The 18,656-nt window shown below is 29.3% G+C and overlaps 1 protein-coding gene across 1 annotated transcript; it reads left to right on the forward strand.

The window, feature by feature from the left end:
* The first annotated feature begins 1 nt into the window (after position 1).
* On the forward strand, positions 2 to 17,974 carry LOC122855036. Its single transcript, XM_044156152.1, has 3 exons — positions 2 to 1,447; positions 1,532 to 1,773; positions 17,889 to 17,974. Exons 1-3 carry the CDS (start codon positions 1,268 to 1,270, stop codon positions 17,914 to 17,916), a joined length of 450 nt encoding a protein of 149 aa, XP_044012087.1. The 5' UTR covers positions 2 to 1,267; the 3' UTR covers positions 17,917 to 17,974.
* Positions 17,975 to 18,656: the final 682 nt, after the last annotated feature.

Consider the following 18,656-nt stretch of genomic DNA (forward strand, 5'->3'; position numbering starts at 1 on the left):
CAAGCAAATTAATTGTAGCCCCGCCGAGATATTAATTTTTGAAAATTGAAAAAAGCACGATATATAAGAGACGTTAAAACTGATTGGCGAGCTAGGGTATTTTTTTTTAATGTATTTTAAATATAAAAAAAAAAATCTCAAGCAAACAAAAAAATAGCTAAAAGGGTTAAAAAAATTATTAAAAATTAAATTGAATTGTCGAGCAATGCAGGGGCTGAGCGGCATGGGGATTACAGAGGGGCGCGAAAATAATAGAGTAGTGGGAAGTTTTTATCTTTTTTCTCTCTATAGTTTTCCTCTTCTAATATAAACTCCAAGCTGACTGCCAAACTCCCCACCACTCTATTGTTTTCGCGCCGCTCTGTAATCCCCATACCGCTCAGCCCCTGCATTGCTCTATAATTCAAATTTTATGATTTAATTTTTAATAATTTTTTTAACCCTTTTAGCTATTTTTTTTTTGCTTGAGATTTTTTTTTAATATTTAAAATACATTAAAAAAAAAATACCCTGGCTCGCCAATCAGTTTTAACGTCTCTTATATATCGTGTTTTTTTCAATTTTCAAAAATTAATATCTCGGCGGGGCTACAATTAATTTGCTTGAGAGTTTAAAATTAAGTTAATATAATAAAATTAAAAGTATTTAAACAAAAAATTATGTAATTATGAGGAGTCTGAATAATCGATTTTTTACCTGGCTCACCTGTGGACGGGCGACCAAAAAACTGCTTGAGGGTACGTGCAACGTGTTCTAGGTCCCAAGGACTACCATTTGACAAGTTCTTTTCGTATACGGTTGAGTCTAGTTTTTTTGCCATCAGCTTACCGTCTTAGATATCTTTGACGATTTTACTTGTTTACCAAAGAAAGATTGTACATTTTTAAGTTACATTTATAATTTATGTACATAATATGTATCTATGAAGATTTCAAAATAAAATGGTTACAAAATTTTTAGTAAACATTACCAGAAACTGCTTCCAATGAATTTCTAGAAAACACTACCAGAAAGTGTTTTCCGTAAATTTCTGGAAATTTATCAGTAACACAGAACCGGTAATATGTGGTGGTCATCTGGGTAGTTTGAAGTGGTTTAAACATACATACATATATGATTATTCGTAACTAACACCTTGTATCGATTCAACAATGGAATACCTGTCCTTTTTGTATCAGGATAAAAAAATTAATTTTAAATTAGTAGTTAACTATTTGGCGCATAAATCTATTGTTTCTTTTTTATAGTCTGAAAATTTGAGTGCGTAATGGATAAATCACATAACTATCGTGTCAATTTAACAAAGTGGTTACCTTCTTTAAGTCTTGAGCTTGAATTATGTTTTGAAGAAATTTTGGTGATGTGTCATGTTGTAGATGAATTTGTCCAAAACATAGTCATTCTAGTGGGAAACATAAAAGTACTTGATAAGAAACCATATGAAAAGGTAATTTTTTAGTGCTGATTGTGATAATATTGAAAAACAGCAGAGCTCAAAATTTTAATAGTTTTTTATATTAACTTTATACAGATAATGCTATTAGATCAGGAAATCAATAAGGTGGAAGATTTTATAACAGCATTCAATTCAGTCTCGTTAAAGAAATTATATCTTGTTTTTACCAATAAAATATACAAACAAAAAATTTACAATTTGTCATTAAAAATCGTACGAGCATTAAGAGTTATGTCGAAATTTTGTCGAAATTTGATATTTACTATTGTAGATCATGACTCTGAAAGAGATAAAAAGTCCTTGATAATAATTTTAAGGTATGTGTAGTTTTCTTAAAAATTATAAAAAATGTATATGGTAAAACTGGCAAAAGAAGCAGTCGGTTCGTAGTCTGTAGGGTACGTTCCAAAACCGTCGTTTGGTTCGGCATTTCAAGATGGCGGACTTCAGTGTTTTAATTGCCATTTTTGTTATCGCAATAATAATTCAACCACTTATACTTATTATCGATATGAAAAAAAAAATAATATTATTCTCTTTCGTTTACTCAAAAAATCTCAACTAACACTAGTATAGGAAAGTATATGGGGGTGTTTGAAATTTTCTTATATTTGATTTAAATCACCGCCATCTTGAAATACCGAACTGAACGAGGTTTTAGAACTTACTTCTGCGAAGTGCGAATGTCTTCTAAATCAAAATCATGAAGAGTAGAGACCTAGTCTCTAGATCAAAATTAAATAAGGTATCTCTGGGTATTTTCGGGAGTTTTCCTGGATACCAGAAGCATGGAGTTTAACTTTAATAATTGGATAGGCAGCATTAATTTCAGAACTCCATTTTTTCCTTGGCCTCTGCTTGTCTTTGGTATTTATTATTTAGTAAACAAATAAAATTATAGCAATATATTTTAATAAAAAAAAATACCAAGGGCAAGCAGTGGACAAGGAAAAAATGGAGCTAAGAAATTAATGCTGCTTACCACATAATTTCTTTGGTCACATCAATTCCTTAACTTTTGGTCTAATAGTAGCATTTCCATTTTCCAACTGAATCATCTGGGTCTTGTATTTTGATAAAATAACAGCGATTTTTACCTTGTCCAATTTTTAATCTATAATCAATTCCTGAATCAAGTAATAAAACTAAACAATAATTTTTTAACACTTATATAAATGGAATAAAATTTCCTCTTTGTAATCCACTTTCGTATAAATCATCTGGAGCTGTATTACTTGTTGTAACAATATGTTAATGATTGCAATAATTACACGATCAAATAATTCAGTAAATAATGGTTTCAATATCGTTGCATCAGCAACATCATCAAAACATATATTAGCCATGATTTTTCAATAATCATATCAGCAACTAGTGGTATTGGATCAAATGGTCAAAGTTTTGTACTACTATAAACACGTTTTATTGTTTTTTTAACTTGATGAATTTTACTATGTACATCTAGCATAAATAAATAAAAATGTACACGTTCTTTTTTCTCAATCTGTAAACAATGATATTTATTAATTATTTATTTATATTATCATTAAAATAATTGTGATATAAATTATCTTACAACAATCCTAAAAGAGATATCCATCAGCATGGTTCTATCACCATACAAATACAAATCCTTATTATTTATTCCAAATTATTTATTTAACATTAAAGTAAAAAACATTATCATAAAAAAAATACCAAATGAAAACAGTAGCTAAAAAAAAAGATGAAGCTAAAGAATTGATGTGATTATAAAGAAATTACCTATATGGTAAGCAACATTAATTCCTTAGCTTTATCTTTTTCTTAGACACTGCTTGTCCTTGGTGTTTATTTTATTAAAATAAATTGCTTTAATTTTATTTGTTAAATAAATAATGTATTATGTAGTTGTATTATTTTACGAAGGCTAGGAGCCGAAAGGCTCAGCCGCAGTATTGGATTTATCCCCCAAAAAAAAAAAACGTTCATAACTTCTAAACTAATTGTCGTAAAGACTTCGGATTCGGCTCAAAAGAAGCGGCTCTGGAAATTCTATCGCCCCTAATAAAAAAAAACATTATCTATTCGGCCATTTTTTTTTTTTTCCCAAAAAACGAAAAAAAAAAAAATTGTGTTTTTTTTTTTTTTTTTTGCACGAAAAATACTATTTGTACGATAAAAATTCATTTAAAAAAGTTATAGAATTTTGAAAAACGATTATTTTAAGCCTAATATGAAACCTCTGCGACTACTCTATTTTGAGTTATAGCTTGTGCCGTTTTCATTTTTTAGGCAAACGATAACTCATGATGAAATGGTGTTAGAGACTTCATATTAGGCTCAAAACATGCGTATTCAAAAATTCTATCGCCTCTCCGAAAAAATTTTGATCTATGAATCATATTTTTCATAAAAATTAAAAAAAAACCGTTTTTTTTTTTTTTCAAATTTAGTTTTTTAAAAAAAAAAAAAAAGTGACTAAACAGATAATGCTCTTTCTCATAAAGGGCGATGGAGTTTCAGAAGACGCGTCGTTTGAGCCTAATACGAAGTCTCTACTACAATTTTATCAAAAGTTATTGCATTCCTAGTTTTCGAGTAATTTCTGAAAATCGCTCTAACTTTCGAGAAAATCGTCCTAGATACTTTGTATAAGACTTAAAAAGCATGTGCGGTAAAATCCTACAACTTTTAGTCGAAACTTTTTTCAAAAAAAATTATAGTTTTCATAAAATAGTAAAAAATAGAATTTTTGAAATATTTTTGTCTCTTTTGTTTCAAAAATAGAAAAAAATTGACTATTGGAATCAGGATAAACTCCTTAAGGGGCGATAGAGTTTTAAAAACAACGTTTTTTGAGCTTAATATGAAGTCATTCCGTTGATTCTAACAGAAGTTATAGCTTGCCTTAACTTGAACGAAAAAAAAAAAAAAAAAAAATCGATTTTCAGAAAAATAAAAAAAAATATACTATTATTGTATTGTTACTTTTGAAAACCATTTAAGAGATAAAATTTAACACGGCCCTAGCCGGAGTATTGAAAATTTTTAATTTTCAACGGTAACGCGGGCCACACGCCCCAACTAACGTTACCAGATCTTTTTTTTACATAATGAAGGAAACTGAGCTACACAAAAAAAAAAAAATATATAAACAAAAACAACATGTGACTTTGGATCTTCTTGCTACTAGCGTCATCACCGGCAGAAAAACGTACTGACTTGCTCCATTCTGTGAGCTTCAGTGAAATTCGAGAGATTACCTTCCTTATACACCTCCATGACCAGAAGTAACAGCTTGAATATAACCTTAAATAAAAAAGACCTGGTAACGTTTTTTAAATCGTGTGGCCCGCATTATAATACCCGGCTATACCCGTTAAAAATTAGAAGGGGATATTATCATATCCGAGACGACATGTTTTTTTGTTGGTTCTTATAGGGAATTTTCTCAAGATTACTCAAGTCCTCAAAGTAATTAAAAATCGAGTTGAAATATCGAAAAAACGGCTATTTATCGGTTATATATTGTATAGTTATTAAAATAAAGATTAATTCCAAAATTTAATAATCGCAATCAATAAAGCTCCTCAAAGAGAAAAAAATGTCTTGCGAAAATTTTCGATATCTCGAATAGTTTTCGAGTTATGATAATTTAAAATTTTTGATATATTGATTTTTTTTTTTTTTTATTCAAATATAATAATTGCAATCGATAAGACTCGTCAAGAAAAAAAAAAAGTCTACATAAAAATTTCGATATTTCAAAAAGTTTTCGAGTTATAATAACTTATATATTTCGATATATTAAATTTTTTTTTTTTTGAATTTTAATAACGGCAATCGATAAAACTCGCTAAGTTAAAAAAATAAGCCCAAATAGAAATTTTACACAACGTTTTTTTTTAGATAATTAATGTCAAAGTTGACAACTTTAAGTTTTAACACGTAGGTATAGGGACTGAACACATATTTTCTTCTCTAGCTCAAAAAGCTCTATACGATTTTACTCAATTTACTATCAGTTTGTACTTCTTTATAATATGGATTTTTTAAGCCCTTAATAATCATTTTCTACAACGGATTTTGAAAGATATTCAATTATTAAAATCAAAATTTTCTATCATTAGCGGTTATTCTTTTTCTTTTATTCGTCGTGCTGTCTCATGTTTCTTGGCTATGGTAGTATGTGTGTGTTTATCCAGATAGGCTGCATACACACATGCTACCAAGATCCTGCTAGTATAGCGAATATATATTTTGGACAGAGGGGCACTGAAAATATTTTTTATAACCATATGTAGATGCGCACCCTCTCGGGCCCAAACTTCGTCCACCGATGCGATTTACATTCAACCTTGAAACAATAAAAAAATATTTTTTTTAATAAAATTATTAAATTTTCGGAAGTCTTGGCTGAGTGTTGGCAGCCAATGCTTGGCCCAGTATTAGTATAGCCAAGCTTAAATTGGTGTCAATCCCCAAGTCTGATGCAAGCCTCAACCAAGACTGGCAGCCAAGACTTTGATCCAGGCTAGATTTGTTTTAAATGGGCATTTTAAAAAAATTCACCCGATTTTGACGAAAAAATTATTTTAAGGGTATTTCGACCTAAAAAAATTCTATCCCCCCCGGAAAGGGTTAAAAAAAATTAATTAAAAATAAAATAATTGATTCGGCGATTCCTGTTAGAATTAGAAAAAAAAGTTCCAAATAAAAGTTGTAGAGAATAATATTTTAGAGGGGGGGGGGGGGGGCAAGTCTTATAAGTTTTTTTTTTTAACCATCCGTTTTCGCGTAATTAATTTTTAAAAAAGCACCCCTTTCCATTAAAAATTAAGAACGCGTCGCGAGAAAATAGAAATAGCAGTGTTATCATTAGCATTCAATAGTTAATTCAATTTATAATACGACGAAATAAAAATTCTTCAAATTGATGCATTTTTGAATGTTTGGGGCTAGTTGTTAAGATTTTTTTTTTATTAACAATTGCTTTTGTTGTTATTCCGGCCCGACGATGCGAGAATTGAGAGAATTGATTGAAATCGAATTTAAAAGTTTATGTCACCAATACTTTTACGGTGCGTGTAAATACAACAGTTGTGTATGTGTTTGCGTGTGCGTCGAGTCGGTACAGTCGAGTAGCGTTGGGTACCCAGTAACCACAACTAATAGGACGATATGCTACCGGTAATCTACTGGAATTCTTCTGGTAGATACTACCGGCAGTGCCGTAACAAAGAATTTTCGCGCCGGATTCTCCGGATTTTCTACGTAATTGAGACTTCCGGAGATATTTACGGAGTAATCTCCAGACTATTTCTATAATATCTCCGGATTTTTTCCGGAATTTTGACTTAAAAAAACAAACACAAAAAAATGGAAAGATTAATAAGAAAAAGTAGAAATAAGAGTTTACATACGATAAATAAAAAAGAAATTTTTTCTGAAAAAATCCGGAGAAAACCTGAAAAAACTCCGGAATAATATCTCCGGAAGTCTCAATTGCGTAGAAAATCCAGAGAAATCCAGAGAGATCCGGAGAAATCCGTAGAAATCCGGAGATAATCTGGAGAAAATCCGGAGAGATTATTTCTACCAGGGGTGATATAGATGAAGAATGAATCATCACGAAATCAAAACAGTTTTTGTCTTCTAGCATTGTCGCTGGAAAATTCATCTATGGTGCCTCCTGTGAGGTGTTTCAATTGTTTTGTGTTTCATTTGTATTCATCTATCATGATGTCATCGAAGTCTATTGAAGATACAATCAATTTGGCACAATAATCCTATTTTATTATAGAAAAAATTGCAGAGAAATTAATCTAGATTATGAAATAATTTATTTGGTTACATCCAATCCTTAGCAAAAGTTGCCAATAGCTCTTTTTGATTAATTAATTATGGCAAATGTATCTAGGGAAAGAATGTAACCAAATATATTAATTCCTTGTCTACATTGATTTTTTAGCAATATCTCCTATCATAAATTGAAATTATTGTCTAAAATAGCTATAGAATTTATTTATAGACAATATTTGGCAATAGCTTTTTTATTAATTAATTATGGCAAATGTTGCTAAGAAAAGGATGTGACCAAATAAAAAAATTCGTAATCTGAATTAATTTCTCAGCCATTTGCCATAATCATCTCAATTTATGTCAATAAAAAAATGATAAGCAAACCTTTGGCATATAATCAATACAAGTAGAATAAAAATCGGTCCATCATTTAACCTGCGTTCGTGGTTAAGTCTGTTAAAGTACGATGTTAGTGATAGGTAGAATTAGGTAGAATTTTAAAGTATAGAGGATCGTGTCTTGGCCGTTGTCAGAAGAAACAAAAAAAAATTTCAATCGAAATTATCAAGTATTTTTTATTTTACGTCGTATTTTTCATTTTTAATATTGTTTTTGGACGATTGTCTCTAAACGAACAATGGCAATAATAAGGACGATTACCTTCAAATTTAGAAAGACAATCATGTTTATGTAATACCCGAATGATCATAAATGACAGTAGTCAATTTATTTCCTGAAAATAAAATTTTTTTTTCAATTGTTTTAAAAAGAATATTTTTTTTCTTGTCACGCGCTTCTAAGTGTGCCCCTCTTTACACTGCGCCCTGGGCAGTTGCCCCTCTTGCCCACCCCTTGTTACGGCACCGGTAGGAACTACCAGTAATCTACCAGTAAAATTCCAGTAAAAAAAATTGCTGGTAGGAACTACCAGTAGTCTACTAGTAGATTACTGGTAAATCATTTTAGTAAACCCGAAAGCCTCAACATTATAATGTATACTCTATAGAGTATTTGCCATGATCAATAATACGCTTGCTTGTATATTATTGAATAAATTAATATTTTACGGCATACAGCTAAAGTAGGAATGCAGCTTAGAGAATTTATTTTTTTTTAAAACAAAAACGTCCCAAAAAAAGATGTAGCTAAGGAATTAATGTTGCTTAAAATATAATTTTTCTAGCCACATTGATTCTTGAGCTACATTTTTCCCTTAGCTACTGCTTGTCCTATATATATATTTATTGATTTAATAAATAAAATACATGAAATTGATTTTTAAAAAATAAAAATGTCTAAGGAAAGGGGTAGCTAAGTAAAGAATGTGGCTAAGGGATTAATGTTGCTTAAAACATAATTTTTCTGGCCGCATTAATTTCTTAGCTACATCTTTTCCTTAGCTACTGCTTTTCTTTGGGATTTTTTTTCATTTAATGAATAAAATACATGTAATTTTATTTTGAAAAAATAAAAATGTCCAAGGAAAAGCAGTAGCCATGGCAGTAGCCATGTAGAAATATTTGTCAGCCATTACTACGGCTTTCTCCGGAATTTCTCCGTTTTTGGCCCATTTCGAAGACATTACGCCAGCGTGAGGTTGGTGGCGGAGAAACTATTCCAGTATGGGATTGATGGCGAAGAAATTATTCCGGCATAAAAGTAGTGGCGGATTAATTTTTCCGACGTTAATCTCATGTCGGAGTAATTACTCCGCCATCAAGCTCATGTCGAAGTAATTTCTCTGCCACCAACCTCATGCTGGATTAATTTCTCCGAAAATAAGTCAAAAACGGAGAAATGCCGGAGTAATATTTCCACCAGGGCAAGAAAAGGATGTGGCAAAGGAATTATTGTTGCTGAAAGTCCTTCGCCACATCTTTTCTTTAGCTACTGCTTGTCCTTGAGATTTTTATTTATTTAATAAGAAAAATACATGTAATTTCCTTGTAAGAAAAAAAAATGGCCAAGGAAAAGAAGTAGCTGAGAAATTAATGTTGCCAAAAATCTACGTTTTAAGAAAGATTAATTCCTTAAAACATAATTTTTTGGCGACATTAATTTCTTAGCTACATCTTTTCCTTAGCTACTGCTAGTCCTTGAAATTTTTATTTATTTAATGAATAAAAAATATGTCATTTTATTTATTAAATAAATAAATATATCTAGGACAAGAGGTAGCTAGGGAAAAAATGTAGCTAAGGAATTAATGTGGCCAGAAAAATTAAGTTTTAAGCAACATTAACTCCTTTGCTTTTCCTTGGACATTTTTTTTTTTTTCTTAAATAATATGATATGTATTTTATTTAGTAAATAAGTCAAGGACAAGCAGTAGCTAAGGAAAAAATCTAGCTAAGGAATTGAAGTTGCTTACAAAAAAATTTTTCTCGCCACATTAATTCCTTAGCTACTTCTTTCTCTTAGCTATTTATTTTTATCGGATTTTTTTTATTAAAATAAGTTGCATTAATTTTATTTGTATAAAATTAAAATATTCAAAAAAAAATCAATGGATTTAGTTCTGGTAATATGAAAGTAATTCAACAATTATTGATACATTTAATAGCAACTTATTATTTTTCAAACTGTGAATTAATTGACTGCCAAAAACTACCAGTAAACTACCGGTAGATTATTGGTAAGTCTTTCCGGTATGTTCTACCAGTAATCTACTGGTAGATTACTGGTAGGACTTACTGGTAGATCTTACCACCCTGGTGAAAATAATTTGGCGGATTATGTCATAATATGGCATAATATGACATAATCTGACATAATATGACAAAATATGCCATATTCCGACGAAAATTTCTTTGCCAGAAAATAGTATATTCTGGCATCCAATAATCATGTCAGAATATGCCATATTCTGACATATTCTGACATATTCCGACAAAATTCATTTGTCAGAAAATGGCATATTCTGGCATCCAATAATCATGTCAGAATATGCCATATTCTGACATATTCTGACATATTCCGACAAAATTCATTTGTCAGAAAATGGCATATTCTGGCATCCAAAAATCATGTAAGAATATGTCAGAATATGGCATATTCCGACAAAAATTCATTTGCAAGGAAATGCCATATTCAGACATCTAATAAGTTTGTAATGTGTTACGTACCAGGCTAATTAATTTATTTTAACTATGAAATAGCAAAAAGAAAAAAGAACGTTTGACAAAAAAAATAATAATATAATAAATTGACAATAATAAAAATTAATGAGCCTGATATTTAACGTATTTTATAAAAATCCTCTTGTTTTGTTTTTCCCTACAGGGTAACAGGTTAGGAGGGAATGTGTAATTTTTGTAGATTCTACCTTGTTGTTGTGGATTATCCAAAATTGAATTATAGAGAGCGTGTCAATCTGGATGGTCGCGCCTGATGATGTTGATAATTTAGAATAATCCAATAGGTAACACAAACTCGTAGCACAGAAAAACAACACCCCGGAAAAATGTCACAGTCAATATATTTTTAATATTAGGAACAGTCAATTTATAAACGGAAAAATAACAATTGAAACACAAAGATTATTTAATTTAAATTCACTTTTAAAATTTTATTGATTAGAAAATTAAAAGTTCAATTGATTGTAATATTTAAGTAATAAAATATAAAATTTAGAATTAATTTAGATATTGTCCAAACAAAAGTTGTCGCAAGAGTGAAGCTCCTTAAATTCTAAAATAATAATTCCCATAAAAAATGAAATTAAAAAGTAGGGATGATCTTAGGTGGAAACATCTTAGCCAATTATATTTTACCTGTCCCACGATAGTCAGCATTTAATAATTTACTTAGAGAATTATTTGTAACGTCAACGGATGTAAAATATCGAGTAGCTAAGGTGACTTTGAACTACGGTTTGAGAAAATAAAAATTAAAATAAAAAATAATATGTGAGAAAAAGGTAAAATGTTGATTTTGCTAAAAAAATATAAAAATAATTATGAAAAAATAAAAAGAAAAAAATCTACATGCTTACTCAATATTTTATATGCCCTTGAATTTACTAAATATTTAAATAATTAATTTATTTATTATATTGATACCAAGACGTAACAAATGGCAAAATTATTTTGATAATTGTTTTTTTAGTATAAATAATATTTTCTTCTCGGTCACGTCGTTGTTTTAATTATGTGACTTTGTTATTAAATTATTACGCAAGAAATTTTTTGAGTGATACCATTTTTTTTACATTTCTTCTTGTACATTGCTTTTTGAAGTTTCTCGCATGTGATCATCTCACAACTAGTTCTTATATATACGATAACGATATGGATCCATCATATTCATATCCAAAAAATATGACGATATAATAATACAAAAATTTAAATAATCAATGTTTCCCGTAATTGTTTGAAAGAAGTAAAAATGAATACTACGTAAATAGTTATGTTTAATAAATATCAGAAATTCGCCAGATGCCATAAAATGCCATAAAATGCCATAAAAAGTTGCGGCGGATTATGCCATATTATGACATAATGTGCCATAAATTGCTATAAAAAGTTGGCGGATTATGTCATATATTATGGCATAATATGCCATAGAATGCCATAAAAAGTTGGTAAATTATGTCATATTATGACATAAAATGCCATAAATTGACGTTAAAAAATGGCGCATTATGTCATAATATGTCATAATATGACATAATATGGCATAATCCCCAAAAAAACTCTTGTAAGAATTTGTCGGAATTTGTCGGAAGTCTAAATAACCTTAGAAATTCCGGCATTTTCCGACAAATTCTGAAAAGTAATAATGACAGAAGATGCCAGATTATGTCATATTATGCCATAATTTTCCTGTCATTTTATGACATATTATGACATAATGCGCCATTTTTTAACGTCAATTTATGGCATTTTATGTCATAATATGACATAATTTACCAACTTTTTATGGCATTCTATGGCATGTTATGCCATAATATGACATAATCTGCCAACTTTTTATAGCAATTTATGGCACATTATGTCATAATATGGCATAATCCGCCGCAACTTTTTATGGCATTTTATTCACAAAGGGAGTGATCAAGCAATTTATTGGATAGAAAATAAAAATAATGATGAAATTAAAGAGTATCAATCAGGAAGATATATTAGTAGTAATGAGGCAGTTTGGTGAATACTAGGTTTCAAAATGCATGATCGATATCCAAGTACTTACTTACATGTACATCTCGAAAATTGTCAACGTGTTTATTTTTCAAATATAAATGTAGAAAAAAAACTTTAAAAACCACCTGAAACATCTTTAACAACTTTTTTTAGTTTATGTCAGATATATAATTTTGCGAAAACCCAAGTATTTCACGTAGAACATTTCAACAGAAAAATTTTATCGGAGTAAACAAGGGACACCTATTGGAAAGGATCTTGACATTTTCGAGGCTGATATACTTGGTCGAATGTATACTATTCACCCTAGCAACGCAGAGTGTTTTTTTAAAGAATTCTGTTACATAACGTCACGGGTCCAACATCATTTGAAAACTTGAGAACAGTTGATGGTGATATTTATGAGTCATACGGAGAAACGTGTCAACAGCTTGGGTTACTTAAAAATGATTAGCATTGGGATAGTGCATTATTTGAAGATGGTATATCCAAGAGATCGAGTGAAATAAGACAATCGTTTACAATTATTTTAACTTCATGTAATCCATTGAATCCACAACAATTATGGGAAAAATATAAAAAAAATATGACTAAAGATATATTCTCCTATTATAAAAAGTGATAAAAAGAAGAACTGTAATACCGGTTCTTTGTCGTGTGATCGGTTGTCTCTCGGGTCCCTAGCTTGATTATCTTCCTCTCTCTCTCTCTTTATTTTAATTGAAAAAATGAATTTATTATTTTGTTTCTTTGTCTGTCCTTTCTCAATTTTTTTTTTTTGTTAATTTTATAAATATTGTGGTTGGCAACGGATGCTGTGGGGTCAAACATTCTATCTCTTTTTTTTAAATAATAAAAGAAACTTATTATTCTGTTCCTTCGTCTATTTTTTAGGTGCGTGAACCAACCATGCATAAGTTCTAGAAAAATTTTCAAGGATACTCATTAGAAGCGTCTTAATTTTTACTATTTTGTACCGTAATTGTTTTAATTTTTATCTTAAAATTAAAGGAAGCAGAAAGGGTTAAAAATCTACTTTTTTTTAGATGACTTAGGGGGAGAAAAAATTATTACAAACGCAGGATAATTTGTACTAATTTGTACCACCAAGCCCGAAATTCGAACCTGAAAAATAACAAAAAAAAAAATAAATTATTTACTTCAATTGCATATCTGTTTTAATAATCAACATATTTCGATGTTTTTTTTTTCCAAAATTTAGAGTAAGTTGTGCTTTAATTTGTACTATTCAATTTAAAATAAAAAAAAAATTATTTAAAAATATTTATTTTTGGAAGCAGTATAGAAACATTTTGGAGTAAATATTTTTTCTTTGTTTTTTTTTTTTGAGGTACAAATTTCGAGTTTGGTGGTCGAAATATGTTGATTATTAAAGCAGATATGCAATTGTTAATTAACATTTTGGAGTAAATAAATTTTTTTTTTGTTGTTATTTTTCAGGTACAAATTTTTGGCTTGGTGGTACAAATAAGTACAAATTATTCTGCGTTTGTAGTAATTTCCGCCACCCCCCCTAAGACATCTAAAAAAAAGTAGATTTTTAACCCTTTCTCTACCCTTTAATTTTGAGATAAAAATTAAAACAATTACGGTACAAAATATTACAAATTAAGACGCTTCTAGCAAGTATCAAAGAGGTGCGTCATTCAAAAATTGCATTGTTGTGATGATTTAGATTATACAGATGAAATGTTCAATCACGCTCTTATAATTATAGAAGATATGTGCTTATTAATTACAGGAAAAAATTTAAGTGAATGGGGCATATCACCTCTACGGATACAAAGAGTGTTCAAAGGACAAAGATACAGAAATCATCCGAGAAACTTCATATAACATTGAAAATTTAAATGAATATATATTACTAATAATAAACCATTATTGATTGGTAGTCAAAAAGAAGCGTATGAAAAGATTATGGTTTCTCTTATTATTTCAATATTATTTCAACTAAAGAATATATTTCCTTACAAAGGGGACATTAATGAGGCATTAGTTCCTCATGTTGATTTCCGGTTCACCAGGAAGTAGAAAGTTGTTTTTCAATCATCTTCTGGGTTTTTTTTCTATCAAATAGTATATTTGCATAAGTCCAGGGTGTGAAACCATGATAGGACTACAGTACATTTAGAACATTATATTAATAATCAATTACAATTAAAAGTGACTATGTGAAGCTGATTCCATATTAATCAATATTAAATTATACAAATTAAGTATAATTAAATTAAAACTAGTTTAGAAAATTGAGTTGCTTAAAAAATTTAAAGTTAAGTTAAGAGATTGTATATACTGTGTGTACCTAAGTCTCAATGATTCTCAAGCACTCACATACAAACTTAGGTGATACATTTTTACACTGAACAATTTTATCCAAAAGCGTTGTTTTACGACAAATCTTGCTGATTAGATTAACCATGCCTTGGAGAGAAGTTGATGATTTAGTGTTGTAATTAGTCTTAACAGTGGAAAAAGGAGTGTTGTTGCGAAGTCTACTTGTTGACGTGTTAATTTTGATATGAGAAACGATTCCAGGGCAATCAATAGCTCCTTGAATGATTTTGATAAAAAATATAACCAATGAGACCTTTCTTTTAATAATGACTGACTCCATGTTAGTTCTGCTAATTAAAACACCATCATCAATTTGTCTTTCAGGAAAGACACCGTCTATTTTTAATAACATTAATTTCAGGCAGTGTTTTTGAACCTTGTTAAACAATTTGATCTGTTTTTTATTCCTTAGATGAATTATTGAAGAACAATAGTCTATCTTATGTATTATAAAGTTTTAATAACAATTTGATTTGAGAAATTAAGAGCCAGCCTCCACACAAAACCCAAGGCCTTTATACCAGTTTTCACAATTTTATCAACATGCTGGTCAAATAGCATTTTGTTGTCAAAAGCAACACCCAAATCAGTTATTATATCTTCTCTTTTTATTGATACGTTCTTGATTGTGTAACCGAAATCGATTACTCTTTTGGATTTGCAGTATGACATTATGTTGCAGTTATCAATATTAACCTGAAGTTTGTTAATTTCACACCAAGATACAAATTTGTCAAGATTGTTTTGTAGGTATTTGCAATCATCAATAGATTTAATTGACAAGTACAACTTAACGTCATCTGCGTAGATTAGATTATGACAAGATAAATATTCTAGTAAATCATTTATGTAGATATTAAATAAAAGTGGCCCCAAGGTAGATCCTCGAGATACACCAGATGTTGGTGATAAAGGTAGTGAATGTTCTCCATTAACACAGACAATACTTTGGCAATTATTGAGATAAGACCAGATAGTTCTGATATTTATTGGTAATATGAATTAATTTGTGAACTAGGACTACCCAGTCTATCTTGTCAAATGCCTTTGACATGTCTGTGTAAATAACGTCTAGTTGTTGTTTATTATCAATCTTGTTGACAAAAACAAAAGACAAAAAAAGTATGACAAAACAATGTTAAATAGAATTTTTTCAAAAATTTTTGAACAAACAGGTAAAAGTGAGACTTGTCTGTAGTTGTCTGGTAGTGTTATGTCATTCTTTTTATAAATTGGAATAACCCGAAATTTTTTCCAACGATCTGGAAAATTTCCCGTTTCAATTGAAAAGTTAAATATATACCATAGTGGAACAATGAAAGCATTAGGACAAAGCCTGATGATTGTCGAGGATAGTTCATCTGACCCTATATATAACTCTATCCTCAGATTTGATACAAGTAATTTTTTATTTAGTTTTTTTAGTGCTATTAATATGATTCCAAAATACCCTTGGGTCTGTGTTAAGGCTGCTCTGAATTTTCTCATTGAAACAACTAAAATAACTATTAACTTTTGACTTAATTTCAGAGGCAAAAGCTTTAATTTTTTCACAAATAATAATTGATTTGTTTTTCTTATGGAGTTTCTTAAATTTACGTTTAATGTTTATTAGATTAATTAATTCACGCGAGAACCATTTAGGGTACTCCTAGGATGAGTTTTATTTTTAACCCTTAAGCTTATAACCTTATATTGGTTGGAAAGAATTATTTTAAATATTTCTTTATAAAATATATGTAACATTATTGATTGATAAATTCCCTGAGTTATTGTTAACAATAAAAAATGATTAAAACAATTTGACTCAGTGACTCAGTCTAAACCACGCATTTGTTTCTTAAAATTATTTATTTTATTATAATTTATGTTTATATTACGTGGATAACCATTATTAATAGTACCTAAATCATTAGAATAACGTGTCGGTAAATGTTTATCATTTGTAATAAACAAAACTAGTGGAGGATGGTAAGCATCAGCATTTACCAATGGGTCCCCCATTACAACGTGACAGTCGCTTGAGTGTCGCTGATAATATTGTTAATAAGTACTAAATCAAGAATTTTCCCGAAGTTGTTTGGTATTGTATTAATCTGTTTTAAGTTCAAATTAGCTATGAAGTTCATCATAGTTAATATTATTTCAGTATGATGTTTATTACGGAGGCGAAGCCATACGTATTGAAATCACTCGCAAAAAATAAATAATGTTCATATCTTCTAAACTATTTAAAATAGAGAGTTTGAAATAGGCTTGAATTAAAGGTATTAAAAAGATCTACAACCAAGGATATGAAAGAAAAAATTTCGATTATGAGTTAATTAATCGTTGATAAAAATAGATAATGAAAAAATTTTAAGCTCGAAATATTAAGAAAACTAAGAACAAATCATGGATGCAATTTTTAGCCAGGATGGTTCTTTTTTAAAACTCTACAAGATTACGATTTTTTTTTTTTTTTATTGTTGCTAGAAATTTGTTAATTAACAGAATATCAGAACTTGTGTTTTTTTAGGCACTTCTAAAAATTATTTCACAGAGTTCTATTTGGTCTTAAAATTTTTCTCATCAAAATCTCTACAGCCAAGGCTATATTTAAAAATATTAAAACCACCCATTTTCAATTGCAAGACGATTGTTTATAATAATAGGTGTCATCGCGAACTTTGTAATGAATGAAGCGTCTTGTGGGTGCGAGTTTTATGAATTTCGCCGAAACTGGCTTATAAAAAATTTTTTATAACGAGAGTGTACAATTATCATTGTTATTATTGTGTACAATATTTATATTCAAATAAATATTTGAAAAAAAAATTATATTATGTATAATAATAATAATGATGAATATGGTTCCGTAATTAACAAACCCGCATTCGCCGGAGTTTTGAAAATTTTTTATAAGCCAGTTCGGCGAAATTCATAAAACTCGCACCCCCACCATGTTACTCACGTCGGAGAATGAAAATTTAGTTCCGTTCTCCATTTACAAGCCAGTCTTAGCAAAGCCTTTTTTGAACCTAAAAAATCAAGAACTATGTACTTGAATGAACATTTTACTAAAATTTTTTTAATAAATATTATTATTATTATAATTATTAATAATTTTGTTTTGTTTTCATTCATTTATTATGTTTTAAAAAATTTTTTAGAGTTGTAATTAGTCACAAATTTCAATAAAACACAGTGGATTATAAATAGAGAAGAGAATTTATTTGACGTTATACGAAAGAAGGAGAAATGAGTCGGAGAGTGGGAGTATAGGTCTACCGAAAAATTTCCTCTCCTCTTACCCATTGACTATCTTATAAAAAGAGTGTACTGTATTTGAACCTAATCTCAATATAACAGGTATATATTTTTAACTATATACATATATATGAGCAGAAACGCCAATTCGAGACGTCAGTTTGGATAACCCATCCTCAGAACTTTATGAAATTTTGACAGATTATAGTCCTCGATAAAATACACTTACGTATTTTTTTTTTTATTTTTTCGTCAATTATTTTGGCAGTTATTGTATGGGGCATTTTATCAAAATTGAAATTTTTTTTTTTTTTGGTTCATTTTTTTAGTATTTTTTCGGCGAATGAAAATATAGAGAGAAATTGTTTTCTATGTAAAATTTTCTCAGCTTTTTGAAAAAAATATTTTCAAACATGTCAATTTTGGCGCAACGTGACTAAAACAGCTTTTTTTGCGAAAAACTTGATTTTAAATGTGTTATAAATGTCAAAAAAAAAAAGTAATATTTTTTTCAAAAAGCTGAGAAAATTTTACATAGAAAACAATTTCTCTCTATATTTTCATTCGCCGAAAAAATACTAAAAAAATGAACCAAAAAAAAAAAAAATTTCAATTTTGATAAAATGCCCCATACAATAACTGCCAAAATAATCGACGAAAAAATAAAAAAA

This window comes from Aphidius gifuensis, linkage group LG4, assembly GCF_014905175.1.
Source record: "Aphidius gifuensis isolate YNYX2018 linkage group LG4, ASM1490517v1, whole genome shotgun sequence".
Classification (NCBI taxonomy): Eukaryota; Metazoa; Arthropoda; class Insecta; order Hymenoptera; family Braconidae; genus Aphidius; species Aphidius gifuensis.